The sequence below is a fragment of the Porcisia hertigi genome, chromosome 11 (genome assembly GCF_017918235.1).
Source record: "Porcisia hertigi strain C119 chromosome 11, whole genome shotgun sequence".
NCBI lineage: Eukaryota > Euglenozoa > Kinetoplastea > Trypanosomatida > Trypanosomatidae > Porcisia > Porcisia hertigi.
The window spans coordinates 136,222-159,858 of record NC_090570.1 but is presented as its reverse complement, the minus strand read 5'-3'; the positions used below and the strand labels follow the sequence as shown (position 1 = coordinate 159,858).

Here is a 23,637-nt window from a genome sequence, read left to right as displayed (position 1 = left end):
CACCGAAGCAACAACAAAAAAACGGGCATGCCAGACGGCGACCACCTCCGCAGCACCGACTTGAGTATGTTTCTTTTGCTTGTGTTGCCCATTTTTCAGAGTCGCCGGGTGAGGGCGGTCGTCCAAGAGACGAGACACCCACAGAGGCATACAAGCACACGTGCACAGTAGATGGCAGTTGCAAAGAGATGGGCAGCTGTGTGACGTCTGCTGGACTAGACGCCTGTCGTTACGGGCGCCGCTGCCGCGGCTACGGGACGCACATCGACAAGGAAGAGAGAGTGCCGCGCGCCGGCCTGCGCCCCACGAATCGCCACTACTTCGTAGTGATGCACCACTGCCGCGGTTGTGAGGGGGAGATAAATCTTTGCCGAGGGGGTGCGGCGATGGTGTGCAGGTGCAGCCGCAGTGTCTCGCAGCGACTGTTTCACAGCGGTGGCAACGCGCAGCACATCACCATTTCGCAACACAAGCCGTGGGGTCACCACGACATCCTCGTTTGACGCATCGCCGACCCGCGACGCAGGTGCACCGATCTGTCCGTGTAGGTTTTCACCAAAGCCGAAGACGCAAGATAATGAGGCAACCGCCGACTCCGCCTGGAAAGATACGGCTGCTTCTGAAGAGGGCCCTACAGAGCTGCTCACCCCTTGGTTGTCCATCCAGATGAGGTAATGCGAGCGGCCCACCACCGACTGCGCCGTCGACTGACTTCCTGCAGTCCTGGGATCATCCGAACAGGCTAGATTGACCCAGCTGGGCGCGAAGCTGTCGTCTGTGCCGAGACCAAGGTTTCCGCTGCCCATAATTTGCAGCATTGTCACGTGTGAGGAGGGAGCACCGCAGGGTTGTGCTGCTGCCACTGCGGGTACGCAGGACACGCTGTAGCGCAATAGGCGTTCCTCTCCGGCATGTATTCCTCCATACCAGCCGCGGCGCGCCTTGGCATCCTCGCCAGCATCGTCACTGTCGAACGCATCGATCACATCACCAAAGGCATCCCGTGGATGGGATGCGGCTTCGTCCTCGATTTCAGAGCAGTAGTAGCAGCCCCAGTGAAGGACCAGCTGCTGCACCGCGGCTGCTGCGTCGCGCCGACGCAGTGTGACGGCGGAGTGGAGATGCATTGCCTGCAGATTTGCCACTTCCCATCGACTTGTGGCACCGCTGGGGGTCTCGAGGGTGGATCCGGTGGGAGGGAGATTCGTGCTGTTCGTTGCCGTGCGCTCATGGAGGTGCCGGATCAGGTCCTCTGCCAGTCCATGCGCTGTGCAATCTCGATGAAGAAGAGCTGCGCACACCTCCTCCACACAATCGACAGGAAGTATCATCATTACATTCTCCTCTAGATGCTTCAGGCCCCTCACCACCTCGAAGAAGGCCGAGTGGAAGGGAGGACGCCGCGGCTTGACTGCGGCTCCAGTTTTCCACTTGAACTTGTAGGGCTTGTCACTAGAGCCGTGCTGAGCGTCATCAGAGCCACCGTGGAGTTGTTGATGCTGCAGCGCTGAGCGCAACGCGCGCTCCTGCCGCTGTGCTTTGGCTTGCAGGACCTCCCATGGGTCTCCGTCGTAGCCGAGTTCGCCAAAGTCGCCGCGGCCGCATGCCATCAGTAAGGACGGGTAGTAGACAGCTTCAGCATCTTCGCCCGAGTTGAGGGGCGATTGCTGAAAGTCGGGGCTCTGCAGTGCTGCCGCGCGAAGGATAACCGCGTCCCTCCAGGCGAGAAGGGTGTGATGAGTGCCGCAGCTAATATGCGTGAGGCGCCCGTACAGCAGCCGCGCGTGTACACCGCCACGATCGGAGTCGCACGCGCTCGGCAGGTATGAGAAAATCGGCGAAGCGGCGGACGGTGATTTTTTTGTCGGAGCCCCATTCCTGTCAGGGGTCTTCGGGAGTGGGAGTGCCGCGCAGAGTCGAGTCCATGTGTACACGTTGTTGGTGTGCCCGAGGCCAAGCTGACCACAGTCGTTCCGACCCGTCACGTAAACACCCGCAGTCGTGTAGACGAACGAGTGATCGGCACCGCAGTGGACCGAAACGATGTTGATGGGGACGTCCTCCACCTCCGCGTCCCTACGCAGCACTTCAGCCAAGGGGATTTGAAGAGGTTTATCAACGTGGGTTGGCACCACCTTCGCGGTGGCACCTAGGCTGCTGAGAGCGCTATCCCCAGCTTCTGCTCTTGTGCTGGGAGTGGATGGCCGGCCCAGGCCAAGTTGTCCATCCTCATGGAGGCCCCAACCGTAGAGCCCAGTGCTCGTTAGCACTAGAGTGTGATAGGCTCCACAGGCCACCTGACGAACTTCTCCCACGGTGGTGGTGGCGCCACAAAAGGCTGGAAGGAAGTCATCTATCAGCGCAATCTCGCTCATGGCCGATGGGGCGTCTTGCCCAATGCCGAGTCGACCGTCATGCCCGCAGCCGCAAACGGCAATGGCTGTGTAGACGGGCCTTCCCGCGGTGAAGGCCGAGGTCAAGTCGTCTGCTCGCATGTCCATGTCATGCGGCTAAAAAAAAGCGGAATCGGCGAGCGAGAACGATGTGTGTAGGCACGTGTCTATGAAGAAGGGTGCACACTCAAATGCTGTTGCTGCTGCTGTGTGTGGTGGTGTGGTGTCGGGGTGGGTGGGTGGGGAGTGGCGGGGGAAGAGGAGCGGGCGGAAAGGAGGAAGGGGAGGCTTGATGGCGACACAAACACTTTGCACCTACGTGATTCACCTGCCCTAGATGGCAGTGTTGTTGTGGATGCTGATTGTGGGAGCGGGGGCAGTGTGTGCGGCGAGCGCACGCACACACACGTCGTTCACTTTACTTCACTCCCCCCCCCCCTAGAGAGAGAGGGATGGTGGGACAGGCTCGTGTGTGTGTGTGTGTGTGTGTGTGTGCGTGCGTCAAGATGTGTGTGGATGTGTGTTTTTCCTTCTCAGGACGAACTACACACATACACACGCACACACACACAGCGGCAGGGACGATTTAGATTGTGTGCTGGTGCTGTACTTCTCGCTGCTAATCCTCCTCCCCTCCCCCCTCTTTGCATTTGTGCTTCGTCAGTGAATGAGCGAGGAATGGAGTGGGGAAGGGGAAGTCATCCGTGGTTGGTGTGCACGGAGTGAAGGGCACGCCACACAGAGAGTGGGGAGATCGGAGAGAAGCGGGTGGGGGCGGCGGCGGCGATAGATTAGAGTGTGGCTTTAATCTGCTTAATATGTAAAGAAAACATCACACCCACATGAAAATAGAAGACACACAAACACAAAATTAGATCACACCGACACCGATGGACATACACAGGGCGAAAGAGCGAGAAGAGGGAGCTCGTGGCCATACGACAACTACACATCAGCAATAAAGATGATAGAGCTGTCTGCTATGACCATCACAAGTGTAGGCTCTTGAGGCAAGCGCGTGTGCCGCACCCCCTCCAACCACCACCGCTGCCTCCCCCCCCCCACTCCTCCCGCCTCCCCGGCACCGAAATGCAAGCCCTTTATTGGTTAACCGACCGCTGCAGAACCAAAACATATGCGTGCATGTGAATATACATGTATATTCACATGTATACACACACACACACACACACGTGCGCTACTAAGAATGACGGGTGATTCCCGTCGATGCTGCTGTTGTTTTTTTTTTTTTGCGCCCCCCCGTTTTTTTTTTCTTTTTTACTCCCCACTTTAGGGCGCAGGCCGAGAACTGACGGCGCACAGTACACCGCATGCTTGTTGGATTTGTGGCTCTCCTGCGCTGCCTTGGGCAGACGAACAGCAGTGGGGGTGGGGGGTGGGGGAGAGGGGTGAGTGCGGTGCGTCATTCAGTCCACGCCGTCACCACACCGTCTTCGGTGGACGTGAAGAGCCACGCGAGTGTCGGATGCCACGTCACCGCGTACACGGGCCGCTGGTGCTTCAGGATCTTCACCGGCACAATGAGGGCATTTTTGTTGTAGTCATCGTACACCATGCCGTGAAATACATGCACTTGCCCATCCGACGCGCCTGTGGCAAAGAGCGGGTACGCGTTGGTTTTGGGGTGGAAGGCGAGAGTGTTAACCACTCCTTTGTGCGAGCGCATGCGCTTGTACGGCTTGTCGGAGAAGTCCATGTCGAACCAGGACGTGTGGCTAGTCGTATCGCCGACAAGAAAGTTATCACCCTCAGGGTGGATGGACACACACGTCGTGACACCACCGGAGGCTTTGAAGCGACGCTGGAGCCGATGCGCCATGAGGTTGTAGCACCGCACGGAGTTGGTCGTTGCGAGAAAGAAGAGGGACTCTCGCGGGTGGAACCGACAGTCTGTGACAACCTCAGAGAATTTGCGAAAAGGGCAGAAGACCTTCCGCTTCGAGAGTTGCAGCATGATTGTCTGGCGGTACTTGACGTGGTCCTTGGGGCATAGGGCGCACATGTAGTCGCCCTTGATGTGGAAGCAAAACTTTTTCACTTTGGCGTGCATCGCGATCTTCACTACGATGCCCGCATTGCGCTCCTTGGCACTGGCATCGATGAACTCGGCCCGCTTCTCGCGCTCCTCAATGTCGTGCAGGTCTTCTGTCGCCTCGTGCGCTGTCTCATCCGCGTCGAGCGTCGTCTGCGTCACCGCGCGACCCCCGAGTGTATCCACCGCGCCCAGCGCGTGTGCTTCCCCGCTCTGACCTGCCGACAGCCCCGGCGCACGTAGGAAGCGGATCGTGTGGTCGTTCACCAGAGTATGAGCCGCAAAGGTAGGCACAATGAACACCAGGCTGTACTCCACGGCCGCAGCGAGGATGTTGAGGGACTTGGAGGGGCAAAACTCCACCTGCTGCACCGGCGCCCCCATGTCGTACCGCTTCATGAGGCGGCCCGTCTGAACCTCGTAGACGCGCACGAGATGGTCGTCGCAGCCAGTTGCGAGATACTGGCCATTCGGGCTTACCGACACGCTACGCACTGTCGCCGTGTGTCCCTTGTAGTGAAAGGAGAGCCTCTCCGGGTACGGCCGCAGGTCCTTCGGGTCAGGCAGCTCCGGCAGCAGTTTGTCGGGGTCAACCACGAGCCGCGTGCGCTGCGCACGAGGGAAGAGGGCGAGGTCGAGGCAGCGTTGGTAGCGGTCCTGGATGGTGTGATGATAGAAAGGAACGTGGCGCAGGGCGTCGAAGGACTGGGGCAGAAAGTGCTCCTTGCGGTCAATCATACGCAGACGAGCATGGCGCTGCTTCGCGCGCTCACTCGGCAGGTACTCCGGGGGTGGGCGATAGCTCTCAAAGGTGCCCGGCGGGGGAAGCTTCGGCTTTGGGATGCGGTTGAAGTACTTGAAGTGCGTGTGCGTGTCCATCTCCACGTGGCTATCGTCCCAAAGAAGAAGATCCCCCTCCTCCTGCTCCGCCTTTTCATTGGACGGGCGCAGCTTGCGGTCCGCCTCCTCCTTGCGCAGGCGCCGCACCATCTTTGCAATGACCTTCATGTCGTGCAGAGCCGGTACAAACGCCTTCTTGGATGGGCCACCGCTGCGGGCGAGGGGGTGGTTGAGTGGGTCGAAGACGACGGTGTCCTCCTGCACCTCAGAGTACATGTCATAGTTTGAGTTCGTTGTGCGATTGCGTTGCAGGTTGAAGATGAGCTGCAGGTCGGCGTTCGACAGTGTTTTCTTTTCACCATGCAGAGCGTCGTAGATGGTGCGCATGGCGTTCGGGTCATCCGTCGCCTCCAGCAGCCGCTCCAGCGCTGAGCGCTCCCGTTTCATGAGTTTCTTGCCTTCTATGTCGTAGCCGATGTGGTCCTCGTCTTTATACCACTCCAACGGAATGTCGCCGACGCGGTTTAGCGTCGCCTCGTCATCGCTGCTGTCTGACTCATCGAGGTGTTGTGTGGTGCCCAGGCGCACTACACGGTCCTTGTCGTCACCACCGTTGACACCGGCGGCAGTACTTGCCAGCTCCTCAGCGTGTGGGAACAGGATGATGTTATCGTCGTCGGCCTCACCATCCCCACCGTCAGCGTCGGCGTCACTGTCTTGCAGGATGATGTCGTGAAGGCGATCGTAACCGTGCGCATTGGGCTCAGCCTCGGAAGTATACGCAGTGAACACTGGACTGTCTTCGCGGGGGCTACGGGGGCTATCGAAGCTGGAGATATTCTGGCTTCTCACGCTCACACTGGCGCTGCTGGTGGCTCCCTCTGTGTTCTCTTCGCGCGGCGTGCGAACTGTCGTTTTGGGAGCAGTCGAACTGCGTTTCGGCGGCAACTCTCCCTTTGGGGACTTCACGGTGGGTCGAGCAGAGGAGGAGGTGGTGGTGGTGGCCGGACTAGGTGCGGTCGCCGCTGCTGTTTGCCGCGACGACGGCGACTTTGAGGCGAGGCGACGCTTCGCAGGCATCCGTCACGGCGACTCCCTCGTTCTCAGCGCAAATGTGTGTGTTGGTGTGTGTGTGTGTGGGGGGGGGGGGGAGGAGGATGGGAAGATGCTGTTCGCAACTGAAGCGTAAGTGCACAAATACACTGGCGTGGGGAGGGAGGGAGATGAGTGTGTGTGGGGGGGGGGGATGAGAGGGGGGAGGACATTATGGATAACGAAGGAAGCAGGAGGGTGGGGAGAGAGAGGGTGTGCTTGGCCTCGATATAAGTTGTGATTAAGATTGTCTTGCTGCGTCTTTCTTTTTCGTTTCCCCCTTTCGTGCCCATAAGCGGTGGCCACGTCCGCACCAGATCGTCTTGGAGGATGAAGATGCAACGGGCTCACACGCACGCACAGGCATACATGCATATATGTATCTAAAGACGCACGCAGTTTATTTTTTTTTTTTGGGGGGTGTAAGCCTCTCTCTCATTTTTTTGTCTTCGTTCATTTGGCTGCTTTTCATGTTTATAAAACGTTGAGCATATCCTAAAAGAGTCACTGCAATCCCCCCCTCCTTACACACACACACACACACACACGCGCGCACGCAGAAAAAAAAGTAACGAGGACAACCGAGAGGCACAGCACAGCAACAACAAAAAAAAACAAGACCGAGATGTCAGAAAAAACAACAAGTAAGGAACAGAGCTGGACAAAGAAATGCCAACAACCTCTTCACCAGGAACAGAGCAGCCCACCTGTTGTTGGGAGCGTGGTCGTGTGTGTTAGTGTGTGGTTTCTTGCAGTGTAGGGCATCGAAGAAAGGCAGAGGATCAAAGGGATCGGTTTCTTTAATTTTTTTTCAAGAAACAGAAATGAAGTCAATGTGAGGCGAAAAAAAAAAGGAGTGCGAAGGGGAGGAAGAGGACAGACATGCGCGTGTGTGTGTAGGGTAGACACGTCTGTTGTATTGCCCCATGTGCGGTTTCTCCTCCTTGATGTGTCTCGCTCAAATGCATCGATAAAGCTGTCGTTTGTCACTGCTGGCACCACCGCAGCGACACACTGACACACACACACACACACACACACACACACACAGACACATACACGAGATAAAAAAGCTAAAAAAAGGTGTGCGTATGTGTGTGTGTGTGTGTGGGGTGGGGTGGGGGGGGGTATTATGAGTTTGATTACCAAATAACTTAAAAACAAAAGAAACAGACGTACACTCCGGTGAGGAGTTTAGGCGTATGCGCGGGTGGGTGGGTGGGTGGGAGAAGAGACGCGATACGTCCCCCCTCCCCTCCCCCTCCCCCTCCCCCCCGCCTCATACCTGTCTCTTCAAGAGCTAAGCACGCAACAACAACAACAATTCTATCCACACACACACACACGCGGGAGGTAAAAGCACAGACGTTATGAAATGTGCAGCTTGTCGGGGTTTTCTAAAAAACAACACACGCAAACAGACAAAAAAATGAATGCGGCAAAATGGGGGAGATGAGATGAAGTGAGGGGGAAGAGAAGGGGAGAGGAGGGGAGGAGGGTGCCGCCCTCCAGACTATTATCCACTTTTCTTAATCCCTCCCCCCTCCTGAAAGGCCGTTGTTCAACAAAAAAAAGGAGCATGATGCACAGGCAGATGCATTGAGGAAGAGACACTACGTGTCACTCGCTCACTCAGTCAGGTTGTAGTCGTCGTCGTCGTCGTCCGGCTGCGGGTCGGCGGCGGCCTCGTAGTCCAGCATCGCCTGCAGTGTTGCCAGCCGCGCCAGCTCTTCTTCGGTCGGCGCTGGAGGTTTGTGCAGCTCTCGATCCTGCGACTTTTGTCGAGAGTGTGCGACACCGCTAAGATCGAGTTCAGGCATGGTGCCATTTAGCGAGATGGACTTTCGATGCGTAGATGTGAGCTCGTGGCTGTTCGCACGTGGTGGGCCAGACCCGCTCGGCGTTGTCCCCTGCGTCATCGTCTGCAGCTTCTTCTGCGGGGCAGTACGACGGGAGATTTTGATTGGTCGGTTCGCCGCAGGATGTGATGCGATGGCCCCATGCGGCGGCGTCGCCATGACACCCTTCTGGTGAACTGCTGGGTGGCCGTTGCTGGTGGCCACACACGTTGCGTCTGATCTGTTCTCCTTCATCGACACTGCCGCATGCAGCGGGGGGCTGGGAGGCGCCGCCGTGGCATTTTCGGCCGGCGTTGCCTTGGCGCCAGATGCCTTCAACGCTATCACATTGCTCGCATGCCCGGCGACGCGACGATGCACCTCAGTCACGTGCGGCTTCACCGCGCTCACCGCCCCTCCCCCAGGGGCTACTGTTGCCTTGGCGCCAGTTGCCTTCAACGCTATGACATTGCTCGCATGCCCGGCGACGCGACGATGCACCTCAGTCACGTGCGGCTTCACCGCGCTCACCGCCCCTCCCCCAGGGGCTACTGTTGCCTTGGCGCCAGCCTGCTGCGGTGCAGACGCCGACGTTCCAGAGGACGGGTTGTGGGTGGCGTGGAGGGGCGAGACGCGAGGCGTGTGAACACGCAGCGTCTGAGGCGGCTTTACGTCCGCCTTCGGGGGGGATGTCGTTACTTCACGTTCAGATAGCGTGGTGCTGCTGCGAGTGGTGGGGGTGCAGGAAGTCGTCGGCGCTCCGCTGCGGGCCTCCGACGAGGGACGACGGGAACGTTGTATGTCTTTTTCTACTAGCTTGTAGGGGGCGGTGGTGGTGGTGAAGGACGGTTGGCCGTCGCAACGGGCCGAGGGAATCGGTGAGACAGAGGAGGCAGTCAACGAGGTCGTGTTGTTCACAGCAGCGGGAGGGCTGGTGAAGACAGGGCTGGAGGGGATGTGTATTACGTCAGGGATTGTGTCCGTCGGCGTTCCTGTTGCAGTGGTGTTTGGCATCGACGATGTGGCCAGCACGCGCTGCTGGAGGGTCGTACCGGGGCTACTGTTGGAATTGACCCCACGCGAGGTTGTGAGCAGCGGACCCAGCAACGGTGGACGAGCCCGAGAGGGCAGAGTGGCATTCGTGCGGACGCTCGGCAGCGGTGACGACATGGACGTTGGCACTGGCGCGGCCACAGTGCTGTTGTAGTAGAGGCGGCTGTTGGCGGACTCCACTTTCGCCAGCTTTTGAATCAAGTCGTAGATGAGCTGCACATCTGCGTTGGGGGACGGATAGATGCGCTTGAATTTTCTCAGCTTGGTGTCTTCAAGTTTTCGCCGGGCATGCACGTAAGGCGGGATCTCCTCCACGGTGTTGGACTGGGGGTCCGCTGACGCGGGGTTTGGGTCGAGCGGCACCTCCGGGTCCTCGACGGCCGAGCGGCGCGAGGTATTCTTTCTGAGCTGGCTCCCGTAGAGGGGGTGGTTGGTTGCCCACGGTGGCATATTACGCTTTGCGAACTCGTCTCGCTCCCGCTGCCGATCTTTCTCGTAGTCTGTGGCCTTGCAGTCGATGATGTTCCACACCTCCGAGATCAACTTGCTTTTGATGTCAAAATCCAACGGCGTCTCGGTGGCAAAGGACGGGGTGTGGTTGACCTCCATCAGCCACGGCTTCATTTTGTTGTCGATCAAAATATCAAATCCAAGCACCTCGAAGCAGCAGTAGCCGTCGTTGAAGCCCGTGGGAAAGCACGAGTCGTACACCTTCGCGATGATCGGCTGTGCGGCGAGGATGGTCTTGACAATGATAAAGCCGACTTCATCCCAAAAGGCGTCGGGCGAGTGGCCGCCTTCTGCGAGCCAACGGTTGAGGAAACCAAAGTTGCGCTTGTTTCCCACGTCCATGTGCTCGACATTGGTGTTGTACACGAAGTCAGAGCTTTTCTTGTTCACGGCGTAGTTTGTGAGGTGCTTGCAAGGCTGCTTCACGTTCTCCTCATTCGGGGTTTCGTACGGCTCTGTACAAATGCGCACGAGGCCGTCGTCGAAGAGAAAAATAGACGGGTGACGGATGGACGTGAGCAGCACGTACACGCGCAGGTCAAACTTTTTCCCCTCTAGCAGCAGTGGGCGGTGCACGTACTCCTGGACAATGTAGTTGTCGATGGTGTGCTCATCCAGCGCCGTCAGCGGATCCCGAGCCACAACAATGCCGCGGCCCTGGCAGCCGGAGTTCGGCTTCATGATGAAGTACTTGAGGATGCGACGCTGGCGGACCGCCGCGATGTACTGCGTAAACTGAGCCCGCTCGCTCCGCATCGACCACGTGCGCGGGTAGTATGCGAAGTGAGAGGGCAGCTTGCGCCGAAGCTTCCCCAGCGTCGTTCCCAAGTGGCCCTTGCGGCAGAGCAGATGCATGGAGGGGAAGTGGTTGGTGCGCTGCCAGTTTCTCAGCCGCACGAGCCGCATGAGTGACAGAACCGTGTCGCTCCAGCAGAGGTTAAACTTGTACTCGTTGAGTTCCTCTTCTGTGGTTTCCATCACAAAGCCCATCTCCTCTGCCAACTTGCGAATGAGAGGATACTTGGTGAGGAACACGTTCAACACCTTGGACAGATGGCGGGAGCGGCGGGCGAGTGCGCTGCGCTGGTGTGTTGGGTGAAGTGTCAGTTTATATGCATCTGAGGGACGCATAAGGTCGGTCATGCGGATCGCTCGCAGGTTGATAGAGGGGCGGGAGATGACGATGTGCTTGTCGCGAAGCATCTCTGTGGTCATGACCGGCTCTTTGTGCAGCGCGGCAGTGCCCACCTCCGCGTTTGTTTTCTCCGCCGTGGCCGCCACTACCGCATCGCTCGAAACGCCAGCGTCTCCGTTCTCTCTCACCTTAAACTCGTCGGCGGTGGCAGTCGCGGTGGCAGTCGCGGTGGCGGTGGCGGCGCCAAGGAGCTGCGTCTGTGAGCTGTCCGTGGTGATGTGTGAATCCGCGGGTGAGGATGCGGCTTGCTCGAAATTGGCGGACGTCGCAGACACAGACGTAGACGCGAGCCCGGAGACCAGCGCTGGCTCTAACGCGGCGTCCTTGACCGTAGCAGATGGCGCCTCAGCAACAACCATGAGCTGGGGCTCACGAGATTCGTTGTCCGTACTTTCCAGCCTGGCCGAAGCCCGCTGAGGGGTGGACGCAGCGCTGAGGTTCTGTGGGCTCGAGCGCAGAGGCAGCGCCGCGCAATCGACAGTGGGGGTGGCGCCATTGACCCCACACGAGGTGGTCAGGGATGCCGCCTTGCGCTTTTCCTGTGTCGACGCGACCTTGCGTTGCTGCCGTTGAATAGCGGTGAGCGTAGTTTCAGGAGCGCGGTGCGCATGTGTCGAGGGGTCTACAAAGCGTGAGCGGCGCTGGCCCAAGGGACGACCGTTCTTCACTACACTGCTGCTGCTGCCGGTTAGATCGCCTGGGGTACCCAAGAGCACACGGCGCAACGACTTTGCATTCTCTTCCGGGACTGCGGTTGAGGGCGGCTGCGACTGCGGTCGCATCGACAGAGCTCGGGTGGCAGATGAGGGTGTAGAGAAGTCCTTATGGGCGGTCATCGAGTCGGCAGTTGTGCGTCGCAGTACGTGAGACGGTCGACCTCGCAGCTTCGACGATGCAGCAGCTCTGAGGGCAACAGAGCCACTGTTCCTGACGTTCTTTCCACTTGCCACTGCAGCGGTTGCGTTTCCAGGCAACTTTTTTGGGCTCTGGCCATTATTTGTTGCTGGGACTGCGGCTGCGTGGGAGTTGGATTGATGCGGTGTCCCCTGTTCGACTTGCTGCGGGGGGTGAATCAGAATCTCAGCTGGAGCAGGCGCCACAGTTGCCGTGGCAGCGGCGGGCACGATTTTGGAGTCGAGTGCCGCGCGCACATTGGCTGGTGCCACATGTTTGGCAGCAGATGGCATGGCTTGCAGGGACAAGGTGGAAGGGGAGAAGAGGGCGTCGTCCAACAAAATGTTAAAGAGGGATGTGCACGGAGAGGACGCGAGAACAGAGGAATGTGTGTGGGAGATAGGGAAAAAAAAACGCACAGCGTGAGACGAGGACGTGAGGGACACGACACACACACACACACACACACACACACACACACACACACACACACGACACAGACACACACACAGACAGTATCAGCACCAAACAACAACAAATACACAATTCGATTGACTCAATTAAATGCCACGACTTCTTCACGATAGCAAAACAACCACCACAGCCACCACCACACACGGGGATTTCCCACGCGCAGGTATACACGGATTGAAGCGAGAGCTCTTGCTCTTTCCTCCCCTGCCGTGTTTATTTCGGATGGGTGCTTGAAGAGGGCAGGGGGAGGGCAGAGGGAGGGAGCCACCAGAGTAGTCTTGAATGGGCGTATTGAAGTTTACAATTCAAGGCGTCAAAAAACAAATATATAAGTAGATAAAAAGGAAAAATATAAATGTTTGTAGGGACCACCAAGGTCAAGTGTGGCCTAGCCAAACACACAGGACAAACGTTTGGAGGGGAGAGGGGGGGGGGAGGAAGAGGGGAGGAACCGGGATGGATGGATGGATGGATTGGAGGGGGAGGGGGAGGGGAGGGAGGAGGGGGGGCAAAAGTACAGACAAGAAAATGTAAACGCGGACACAAAAAGACCGAGCAGTCAAGCAGACGAGCGGGGGCAGGGGTGAGGTGGGAGAGAGAGAGAGGGGGAGGAAAGAGCGAGCACGCACGATCCCCCCACACGTAGAGAGAACAACAACAACGACGACGACGGGGTAACAAAACAACAACAACAACAAAAAACACAAAAGGGGGAGCAGCTGACACACGAATATTGAGCCGGGAACGAGAGGGAGGAGTGTAGGGGATTCGAGGGATGATGGAGGAGGAGGAGGGGGATGGGTGGGTAGGTAGATAGTAATGGTGATAAGAGCAAGCGGAGAGAAGTGAAAGAGGCGGTGTTGCGTCTCTCGTTGAGTGCGTGGGTTTGGGCCTAGATGGTAGACACTATATTGTCTTCAAGATGGCGTTACATGAGGGAGTAAGGGGGGGGGTGGGGGGAGGTGGCACCCAGGCGTTGATCAGCAACACGGGTCGTCGGTCTATCTTTTTCTTTTCTTCATCCGCACACCGCCGTTTGCAAAAGGCTTCCGTGTACTGAGTGACATTCTTGAATTATGTATGTTTGGTCTTCTGGCCGACTGTGTTTATTGCCTTCGAAACAGAGATGTACACACACGCACAGAGTTGAAGGGGGGAGGGGGGCGAGACAACGAGAGCACAGGCACACAAAACTTACCTTCAGCTGTAGGGAGACCATGTCCCCATTTTTTCCTCTCACGTGCGCTACGAAGTTAAAACAACAACGCTCAAAAATGTCGTGAGCCATCGCGGTGGGCAGAGGGAGGGAGTGGGGTAGGCCCCCCCCCCTCCATGGCACGCGGCGTCTTCTGTACATCGAATAACTACATCAAGAACATATCATCTCACGACACGACTGAAAGACCCTCATTAACAGGAGGGAAGGCGGAGACTGACAGAGCCCCCCCCTCCCCCCGCGTTTCCTGTACCCCGACCTATGCTTGGCTCCTTCTCATGCAAGACATGGCGCCCCGGTGCCTACGACGTAGGGCAGTCGGAGCTCTCCTGCAGCGCTGTATGGACGACTTCCACCAGGCATAGGGGGGAGGAGGAGGAGGAGGAGGAGGGGGGCGATACGTCCAGACTTCACTGGAGGAGTGTGTCTCTCTCGTTCTCGCCTCATCAGCGCCTACTGGTGGTGGTGTTCAAGACTGCGACTGTGCTCGGATAATGGAGCCTGGATCGCGGCACAGCGTGCTGGTTACAGGTCGCACGTTCTACCGTATGGGTGTGCGTGTGTGTGGTCGCGTTGACGGCGACGACGACTGAAAAAGATGAGGCCCCAAAACACCCAGAACCCCGTGTATGCTAGACCGGGAGCACGATGCAATGGGGGTTGCTGGTGGCCAGTAGTGCGAGCTGGATGGAGTCGGGTACAAGGGATGTCGGCATGACGAGCACATCGGGCCTCAGTGCGCTGACCTGTTTCACAATCTGTGGGAGCGCTACTTCCGGCGCCAAATCAAGGCTGAGGAGCGGACTTTTCTTTGGGGCCTTGAGCACGCAGACCGCCACAGCAGGGGCTTCAGCCCGCGGCGCGTGTACTAGCGTCTTCGCGCTTTCCCCAGCACCGACCCCAGCGGCACCATCCCCGAGCCCTTTTTGCCCCGTCACCTCCCCCGCCTCAGCGACAATGGGGGAAGCGCTGGCGCCGGCTGGCGTCGCCTCTGCATCTTCAGGGGGCCTGGGGTTGAATTTGAGGACGGGGAGGGCCTCCAAATACCGCTTGTACGACTCAAGATGGCTGGCACACGCCGAGCCAGCGTCGGGAGCAGCAGCGGCGTCGCCACCAGCGCCGTGCACCGGCTCAGCCGTGCCGCCGCTTGTTTGCAAGCTCGACGTTGCAATCATGGCAAATGTAATCTGGTCCACCTGCCCCGTAGGCTGATGGCGCACGCACCGCGTCTGAACGTACTGCACCGCCGCCGCCACCGCCGCCTGGACGCGCTTTGGCACCTGCAGCGCCGCCGCCTCCTCGCCAGCCCCCATCTTGGCCACCACGGCTGGCTCGCACTCCGTGTCTGTGGGCACGGGGACCACAATTGTAAAACGAAGCGGCGTGGCTGCAGCCGTCGCCGCGGCCGTCGCCAGCCCGGGGCGCCACTTAGCACCGTCCTTTTTCACGTAGTACAGCGGGTAGGCGCCACGCAGATCGAAGAGAACCCGCTTGGCCACCGCCCCAACCGTGCACACCTTCCCATCCTGCCGCTGCCCGACGCCGAGGAGGATGGCAGCGGCGTGGTGGTGTGCTGCGCGTGCGGCGGCGTACTTCGCTATCACCAAAGCCCTCTCCTCGTTTTCCGGGACGCACACAGCGGCTTCTTGCTTCTCTCGCGCCGTGCCGTTGTCCGCGCCGCCGTCGCCAGCGGGGGCGCCCACGGCCGTGCCGGCTTGCTTTTCCACCGGGCGCAGGCCAGCGTGGCGATGAGCCGAACTTGAAGTCCGCCTTTGCGTTTGTCCAGCCTTGCCGTGCGCGGCCGGCGGAGCCGCAGCACTCCCCGCTGGTGCGGCGGTGGCGTCGGCCACTGCGCTGCAGCCGGCGCCCTCGCTGGCACAGAGGGCCGAGGCGCACGCCGTCTCCACCACGTAGTGCAGCTTGTTTTTCAAGTACTTGTTTGTGTGGATGTGCCGCAGCGTTGTGGTGAGCACGTCGGCACAACACATGGTCCTACTGACGTGTCCGCCGGCGCTGGCGGAGGGAGCCGCAGCTGCCTTGGTGTCGCCAGCCGATCGGCCAGGCGCATCCCTATCCACCGCGCTATTGTTGGCGTTGGCGGCGCCCGTCGATGATTCTTTGGCATTCCACACGTGGGCGAGTACGACCGAGGCCTCCTGCGGTGACGCCGGCGATGCGGAATTCACGTGGCTCGCGCACGCCACCTCGATCGAGCGCAAACACCCCTCGGTGCCGTCGCACAGCACAAGCGCTGTCATGGCGGCAAAGATGGCGGGGGAAGGGGGGTGCGGGGAGCAGGGGCGCACCGTCTCGCGGGGGAGGTCGATCAGCGGGGGAGGTCGATCAGACGCAGCTGCTGCGCACGACGAGGATGCCACAGCGGGCGGGGGGGGTGATGGCGCGGCGTTGCGCAGCGCACCGGTGGGTTTTATTTTATTCCACGACTGTGCTGCCGTCGTGAATACCAAAAAGGATCTCGATTCCTTTATGAAGACAACAGGGGATAATCGCCCTCACGCGCAGAAGTGTGCGTGTGTGTGCGCGTGTGCGTGTGTAAGGAGACGGGGGCGGGCGCAATATATGTTTAGGGTGGCCAGCGAGGAAGGGAGGGATGGAGGGAGAAGGGGGTGGAAGGATCAGGGGGCGGCGCCGCAAGCGAACGCCGATGAATGGGGGGGGGGAAAGAGAAAACTCAGCCAGACAGAGAAACAGCACCGGCCTCCAAAGCACAGGGCGCCCGTGCCGTTGGCGGGGTTGAGCCAGGGAGAAAACGTGGGACCGTCACCTCCCCCCCTCCTCCTCCAGCCATGGTTCTCAGGAGCAGCTCTTCCACATCCCCCCCCTTTCGAGGGACGCAAAGGCAGGCGGTCGGAAAAATGTGTGCCGCTGGGGTGGGGGTGAACAGCATATTTGTGCTCAAGAGAATTTAGAGGCCCGGGTTGTGCTGAGGTCGTGGATCCGACGCTGCTGCAACGCGCGTGTAGAGGCCAGAGCTAAATTTGTTTGCGTGGGATTTGAGTCATATATGTTCTATGGTGAGGGTGAACAGGTTGGAAAGAGAGGGAGAGAGGGGGGGGAGGGGGGTTGAACTACTGTCTCTCCTCCCCTCCCCCTCCCCCTCCCCCCGTCCCCCCACGGCTTCTGTTTCACACTGAATCCGCGCAGCTCAAGCGCCACGGACGGGCTCACTCGTCTTCACCACTCCCATGGGCGTCACCTGGCTCTCCAGCTACGCAGCGGGAGAGGGCGGATTGCCGAGAATGTTGGTAAGTGCAAAGGGCCTCCCCCCGAAAAAAAAAAAACAGATATCGTGCGCAGGTCGCTGAGTTGATATCGCAACCTCCAAGCGATGAGCCACCTTGAAAAAGCCAAAAAAAATATACGCCATTACTGCGATTCAAAGGGAGCAGAGAAGAGGATGGATGCGCGGTCGGATGGCAGGCGAGCGCACGCCCAAATCAGAGGCCAGCGACTCACAGCGGTAACTGAGAGAGGACCTCCGTTGACTCATCCCCCCCCCCCCCCGCTACACACACACACACACACATCCACCAAGACCCAAAGTCTACACGTCCACCTCACGTGGCACTGGATCGATGAACACCCACCCCGTTTTATCCAGTGGCTTGAGCCCCTCTGCCGCCTCTCTTTCCTTGTAGATCTCGCGCATGATCTCGTACAGCGCCTTGGTGTCAAGGGAGCAGTACTCCAGCAGCTGGATGCGCAGAGTGTGCCACATGCGTTCTCGCTCTTCCTTGGTTCTTGTAGTGCGCACACTCCCAGACCCGTCAGGTGGCTTCTGGGTACCGCCACTGAAGCTGTGCTTTGCCCGCTCAATGTCTTGCACCGTGCCGCCGCCTTCCATGTGATGCCATAGCCGGTACACACCCATCGCGTTCTCACCCTTCTGCTCGTCCTGGCCTTCGCCAGCGCTGCTTTTCGACGAGGAGACATCGGGCACAGGCGCAGGATTTTCACACCCGCCCAGACCGATTTTTCCATTTCTTGGTGGCACGAGTGCCGCTCTTGTTGCGGGTGCCGTTGTCTCTGAGCCGAAGACACCATAGTGAAAGTCAGGGCAGAGGGCCGGCAACACTTTCTTGAGCGAGTTCGACCCGTGCGCATTGGGATGCAGGCATCCCTTCTTGATAAGGTCGAGTGTATCGAGGAACCAGAAACTCTTGATCTCCTCCTTGTACTTCTCCTCTAACTGACCGAGTTTTTCCAGGCACGCCTTCTCAAAGGAAGCGAAGTGTGCGATGAAGCAGCCGTCGTAAGGCTGCAGGGGCTGATCAAGGGGGTTCGACTTGGTGATCTTGGGTGGCGTCGGCTTCTTGGGCCGTCCCCGGCGGTTTCCGCTCGCCTGTGCCTCCTCCGCGGCGGCAGTGATGTGCTTCAACTCTCCAGACGCCTCCATTTCTCTCCGCTTCGTCTCCCGCTCCAGCCTCACGATTCGGATGAGCTCGGCGATGCAGGCAGGGCGGGGGTCCGTGTTTGGCGAGAAGTCTTGGCCAAAGTGAAGGAAGTTGTAGTGTCTTGGCGTCTCTGTCAGGATGTCGTGCTGGAACACATCCAGAGAAAACTGAAAGGGGATGGACTGGTATGCCACCTCCTTCGCGAAGGGCGGCAGCGCAAACTGCACTGCCTCGAAGTCGATCAGGAACAGCGGGTACCGAAGGCGGTCGAAGAAGGCATCGATTTCTCGCGGGTTCAAGGCGACTTTGCCTTGCTTGAGGGCTTGCGCGTAGCGCACTTGCGGACTCGTCAGCCGCATCCCGCTCTCCCCTCGCTCGTGCGCGGCGAGTACATCGCCCACCGTGCGTTTTCCCTGCGCCCACCACGCCGCCTTGCGGGCGAGAGAGGTGGACGGGAGTGTGAAGAGATGGTTATCACGCGCCACAATCGCATTTTCTACTTTTCGAGGCAGACACATGCCCTCCGTGAAGAACGGGCACGCATCCCCGCCGCGCATGCAGTGCGCCCCAACGTAACGCGCATAGCAGGGGGAGTTCATGTTCTCGCCGCTGCCCATGTCGCCAACGCCACCCCCATCCTCCGTCAACTCTTTTCCGTCTTCATCCTCGCTGGCCGCCGCGAGTTTTTGATTTCGATGTCCGCCCGCCGCTGCAGCGCTCTTCACTTTCCGGGCCGACGCATTTATGCATTTCTTTTGCTTGCCGCTGATCCCCTCTTCAGCGGTCCTGGTGGTGTGCACGAAGCCGGCGTCACCCAGGAGGTCAGAGAAGGCAGTCAGAGGGCTGTTCACTGCTTCTCCAACGGCAGAGGAGGATACGGCCATCTGTTGTTGGCGCTTCACGAGTGGGAGGGTGTGTCGGCGCAGCATCTCCTCCATGAAACCCTGCTCGGCCTCAAAAAGATTATGATGCACCTCATCCTTATAGCGCTGGCTGCGCGTCGTACGCGAGTTGTAGAGGCTGCAGAGGCCCAGTGCTGCCTGCTCCACTTTTGCGGCATGACCGGACAGGACTGTGTCAGCGGTGATGGCGCTGCTGAAGTTGCGTACATCAAAGGCACCACCGGCGCCGCCGCTGCCGCTGCCGCTGAGCCCGTGATGCGAGAAGTAGTGCCCCCCGCCGCCTCCAGCGCGAGCGGAGCCGTTGCTGTTCTGCCGCCCGTAGCCCTCTTTGGTGTAGTACTTGCTGTCTTCCGCCATCAGATCCTCCAGGGATGTTCGCTGAATAAACTTGACCAGCCGCGGCGGGTCACAGTCCATCAAGGTTGCAGGGCCGGGGAAGAACTGTCGAATGTGCAGGAGCCCACTTCGCTTCAGGTCGATAGGCGCAGCCGCACGGGCGGAGGATTCCAACGCGTGGCCACGCAGGTTCTCAGTTGTGATGCCGTCCAGGTTTACTTGAATAAATTTCTTACGGACTTCAATAGGTAAGCGGGGCTGAGTTAACCACAGCCGGAAGCACAGGGCTGTGAAGTGAAAGCGCTGGACCAGGTTGCCGATGCGCCCCGGGGTGCTCATGGGATCAATTACAGCCTGAGACTCGAGGAAGACCCACTGATTTTCTTTGGGGCGATACCGCACGACAGCGGGCCGCGCGCGCAGCTCTATGGTTGCCGAGTCCGTTGCACCAGTGCGGGTGCTGCCGTCGTCGGCTCGTGTCTGGGGTGGTGCGGCGCCGGGGTATTGGACAGCGAAGGCCGGTCGATGAATAGTCAGGGACGGTGCCTGCTCCCCGAGTGACCTGTACGGGCCTTGGAAGTATGTCGTGATGAGCTCTTCCGTGTGTTGCACCGCCTGCTGGAATTCGTTCTCCTTCACGAGTACAGCGCGGCTGCCAAACTGTAGACGGTCCCACCGCCGCGCCAGCTCGTTGAAGCCGACGCTGTCGTCAAAGTGCATCAAGTCACCGAGGGACGCCTTGGGAATCAGGTCAGAGCGATTCTGAAGGAGGAAGAACTTCTTCGGACACACGAGCGAGGCAGCAAAACTGCGGTATGTGAGGACGGAAGGAGAGGGAGTTGTCACTGACCGTGCTGGCCGTGGCGGCGACGACGTGGAGGATGGCGCGGCAGTTTCAGAGCCGGCTGGGCTGCCCATCTCTTGGATGGTCTCATCCAAATCTGCGAGGGGTTGCGTGGAGGCAAGAAAGTTCTCGACAAGAGAAGTGAAAATATCCCGCGGCGGCTCCTCCTTCATGGCTACTGATGACATGGCCGTTGGCGTTGTGGCGGAGGCTTTAAGTTTTTTCTTCCGTTCTTGCCCCAGCAGCTGGAGATCCCTCTGCTCAAGAGTTAGCTGGTCCATCTCCTCCTTCTGACGCTTCGCCTCTTCGAGAATCTTCCGATGTTTCTCGATGATGGCGAGCGTCTTCGCAGTACAGCCGCGCTTTGGTTTGGCGGATGCCGACGCCGCGCTGACAAGCTTCTTCTTAAACATTATCGATGTGTGTATGTGTATGTGCGTGTGTGCTCGTGGGCCTACCAGGTGGGGGAGAAACAACGTGCTCTGTGGAGTGGCACGTTTTTTTTTCCCATCAAAACGAGCCACGGCGCGGCGTTGGAGCTATACACACGCGGAGAAAGAAAGAAAGAGGGGGGGAGGGAGGGAGGGAGCCGCGTGCGTGTACAAATCGTACGCTACGCTGGTGGAGTTGGATGCGTTCTTACTCCTCCCCAGACTTCTTTTTTTTTTCTTCCTCCTCTCTCTCTATACGATTAGTGTTACGTCTATGAATGTGAAAAAAAAAGGGGGGTTCGAGTAGAGTTGTTGCGGTGTACGTTACAGTTGATCCCCCTCTCTCTCTGTGTGTGTGTGTCTGTGTGTGTGTCCCGGTACAGGATGTTGTTAAAGCGTGTTCGCACACCAGGAACATGTTACTTCACTCATGTTTCAGTGCACACACACACACGTATGGGGTGGGGATGGGGGAGGGTGGGGGTTTTACATTAGTGAGGGAGGTGGGGGGGGTGGGGGGCAAGGGCCGTTGCTAGCGCATGTCGACGAGGATTACCATTTGCCAAGATGGACAAGGTGATACTGACATTCCACATGACCTGTTACGCGCGGTCGTTCATGTTTGCCCTTCACATGGGTGAATTTTTTTTATGGGCCTGTTGCCCGCCCTTCGTCATCCACTTGAGGGGGGCCCACCGCCAAGGAGTCCGAGACACTTCCCGAGCCGATGCAAACCAAAGGGGGGGGAGCGTGATGATGATCCTCCATGGAGAGAGTCACACTCATTACATGGCAGCTCAAGGCTGGGCGTCGGTATGCCTTTTCGCATATTAGCCCATTGCTCGAGTGTCTAAAGACAAGAGCGCAAATACGTGCACGAGGGGTACAGAGAAGGGGAGGGAGGACAGCCTCCAAATCCCAAAGGATGGAGATAAAATGATGCGTGGGGTGATCTCTCTCCCCCCTCTTTCCCTTCGAATGTGTGTGTGTGTGTGTGTGTCTGACTCATCCACCAAGCAGATGAAGATATGGTCCAATCACCACACCATGCTAAGCAGTATCAGTATGATGAGCGCCGTAGCTATCATCACAAGCACATCGTGACGGCGAAGCCGAGGGGGACCGGTGGTGCCATCGCCAGGGAGACAACAATCGCATAGGCAGCATGTGCCTGGGAGACGCAGACGCCGCTTCTGTACCCCCAACATGTGTAGTCGACTCTGCAGGGAAGAGGGCATAAGTGACATCGCTGCAGAGAAGAGCGGTGACGCGTCTGCGAGGCTGCGGCCGCTGTATTCCTTCTCCGAACCAACCTCGTAACTGTCTTCAAAAAACACTTTGGTGCCGTCGTTGTCATCGCGACGTCCGTGAGGACTACCGCCACCACGGCCACCGCCTCCATGACCGCTTCTCTTACTCTGCTTCTGTAGGAGCAGACCAGCCTGGCTGGCCATGGTGGAGCGCATCTTATCGAGCTTCGCCTCTGCTGCCTCCAGGAGGGCCGCCTTGGACGCCAGCTGCGCTTCCCTTGACTGCAGATGCATTTCTCTGGCAGCGAGTTGGTCACGCCACGCTTCATGAGAGCGGACAACTGTGTCTGTGGATGCACTCGGATCGAAGGATTTATGTGTTCCTTTGACCTCGGACGGCTTCTGTGGGGAGGGGCATGCGGCCGCCGCTGTCGCGGGTAAGGGAGATTGCGAGTCGGAGAGGCTGCTGTAGTATTGCACTTTCCATTTCTCAGCTTCATCCCGGGCAGTCTGAACCGCCCGCTGCAAGTCCATCACAACGCGTTTGTTGTCCTCCGAGAGCATCAGCGAATGGAAGGCATCCTCGCGAATGTTGGACTCTTCCTCCAATGCGGCTACTTGATTTTGGGACGTGCGAAGTTGTTCTTGCAGGCGTTTGTTCAGAAGCTGCGCCTCATCTGCAGCGTCGATGCGCTCTGCTAGTTCTTGGCTGAGGGCTGACACCTTCGCCTCGTATCGCTGCTCCAGGTCCTGCCGCTCTGTCTGGGCACGCGAGACACGTGCGATATATTGATTGCTCTCCATCTGCAGTTGCTTCAGCAGCGTGTTCACAACCTTGAGCTCACTCTCCCGCAGTTGCAGTTCTCGAAGCAGCTGCGCCTTCTCCACTTCGTGTTCCTGCCTCGCCCTGTCCAGTAGGAACTGTGTGTGCTGCTCTTTGTTCTGCAGCTCCGCCTTGATGTTTTCAATTTGCGTAGCGTGTGTCGTCGCCAGGACAGTACGTTGACCCGCAGCGCGGCTGCCAGTGGTGCCGGGGGCCGCTGAGCCCGTGCCAGAGGCGTCAGCAGGAGTGGTAGGGGACGCTCTCTCCGGTTGTGTTCCAACGGCCACAGAGTTGTCTTGCTCCACCACACACCTCGGTGATGTCGCACCGTTGTCCGACTGAAGAAGTGCTGCGAGTTCGTCATACTGCGCTCCGAGTTTGCTTAGTCGAAGCTTCAGCGTATCACACTCGTGCTCCACCTGAGCCCTCTCATTCTCTTTGGATTCTGTCTGCGTCTGCAACTGCAACCTTTCCTTCTCCCACTGTTCCTCTCTGCGCTTGTATTCCATTTCAATCTCCAATTTGATCACTTCTCGCTGTTTCGCTTGCGTCGACTGCAGCTCCGCTTCGTGCGTGGCTGCCATCAGGATTTTTTCCTTTTGAAGCGCAGCGTTCTGCTGCTTCAGCGTCGCCAGCTCGTCCCGCTGCATAGCGGTGCGCTCCTGGAACTCCTCCGCCAGCTGCACCCGCAGTTCGCATAGCGCCTTGTCCTTCTCTTCTTGGAGCAGGCGTAACTCTTCACGGAGCTTCTTGTTTTTCTGAGCTGCGCTGTTGAGTTGAACAGTAACTGCTTCCTTCCACTTGGTGACCTTGGCTTCAAACGCATGGAGTTCCTCTCCCGGCAGGGCGGTGATGGCGCTTTGTTGTCGTTGTTCCTGCGGCGAAGAGCCTTCTTCCACCGTGGTGGTGTCGACGTCCATGACTACAACCCGAGAGGGTGTGTGTGTGTGTGTGTGGATTATGAAAAGGAGCAAGACAGAGAGGGAGACAGTAGAGGAGTTACGCACGATGTGAGTATTATGAATGGGGAGGTGGGGGTGGGAGCCTCATGGGGTCATAAATGCCTCATCCCCTCTCC

At 58.6% G+C, this 23,637-nt stretch overlaps 6 protein-coding genes across 6 annotated transcripts; all 6 read right to left on the bottom strand.

The window, feature by feature from the left end:
- Positions 1–215: 215 nt before the first annotated feature.
- Positions 216–2,495, bottom strand: JKF63_06995 (uncharacterized protein; the record flags this gene model as incomplete). Its single annotated transcript, XM_067902940.1, has 1 exon — positions 216–2,495. One exon carries the CDS (start codon positions 2,493–2,495, stop codon positions 216–218), a length of 2,280 nt encoding a protein of 759 aa, XP_067758949.1.
- A 1,321-nt stretch (positions 2,496–3,816) lies between these two features.
- JKF63_06994 (uncharacterized protein) lies at positions 3,817–6,366 on the bottom strand (the record flags this gene model as incomplete). Its single annotated transcript, XM_067902939.1, has 1 exon — positions 3,817–6,366. One exon carries the CDS (start codon positions 6,364–6,366, stop codon positions 3,817–3,819), a length of 2,550 nt encoding a protein of 849 aa, XP_067758948.1.
- A 1,640-nt stretch (positions 6,367–8,006) lies between these two features.
- On the bottom strand, positions 8,007–12,161 carry JKF63_06993 (uncharacterized protein; the record flags this gene model as incomplete). The annotated part of the gene is made up of 1 exon (XM_067902938.1): positions 8,007–12,161. The coding sequence occupies one exon, from the start codon at positions 12,159–12,161 to the stop codon at positions 8,007–8,009; it is 4,155 nt and encodes a 1,384-aa protein (XP_067758947.1).
- Positions 12,162–14,190: 2,029 nt separating this feature from the next.
- Positions 14,191–15,816, bottom strand: JKF63_06992 (uncharacterized protein; the record flags this gene model as incomplete). Its single annotated transcript, XM_067902937.1, has 1 exon — positions 14,191–15,816. One exon carries the CDS (start codon positions 15,814–15,816, stop codon positions 14,191–14,193), a length of 1,626 nt encoding a protein of 541 aa, XP_067758946.1.
- Positions 15,817–17,123: 1,307 nt separating this feature from the next.
- On the bottom strand, positions 17,124–20,468 carry JKF63_06991 (uncharacterized protein; the record flags this gene model as incomplete). The annotated part of the gene is made up of 1 exon (XM_067902936.1): positions 17,124–20,468. The coding sequence occupies one exon, from the start codon at positions 20,466–20,468 to the stop codon at positions 17,124–17,126; it is 3,345 nt and encodes a 1,114-aa protein (XP_067758945.1).
- A 1,055-nt stretch (positions 20,469–21,523) lies between these two features.
- JKF63_06990 (uncharacterized protein) lies at positions 21,524–23,479 on the bottom strand (the record flags this gene model as incomplete). The annotated part of the gene is made up of 1 exon (XM_067902935.1): positions 21,524–23,479. One exon carries the CDS (start codon positions 23,477–23,479, stop codon positions 21,524–21,526), a length of 1,956 nt encoding a protein of 651 aa, XP_067758944.1.
- Positions 23,480–23,637: the final 158 nt, after the last annotated feature.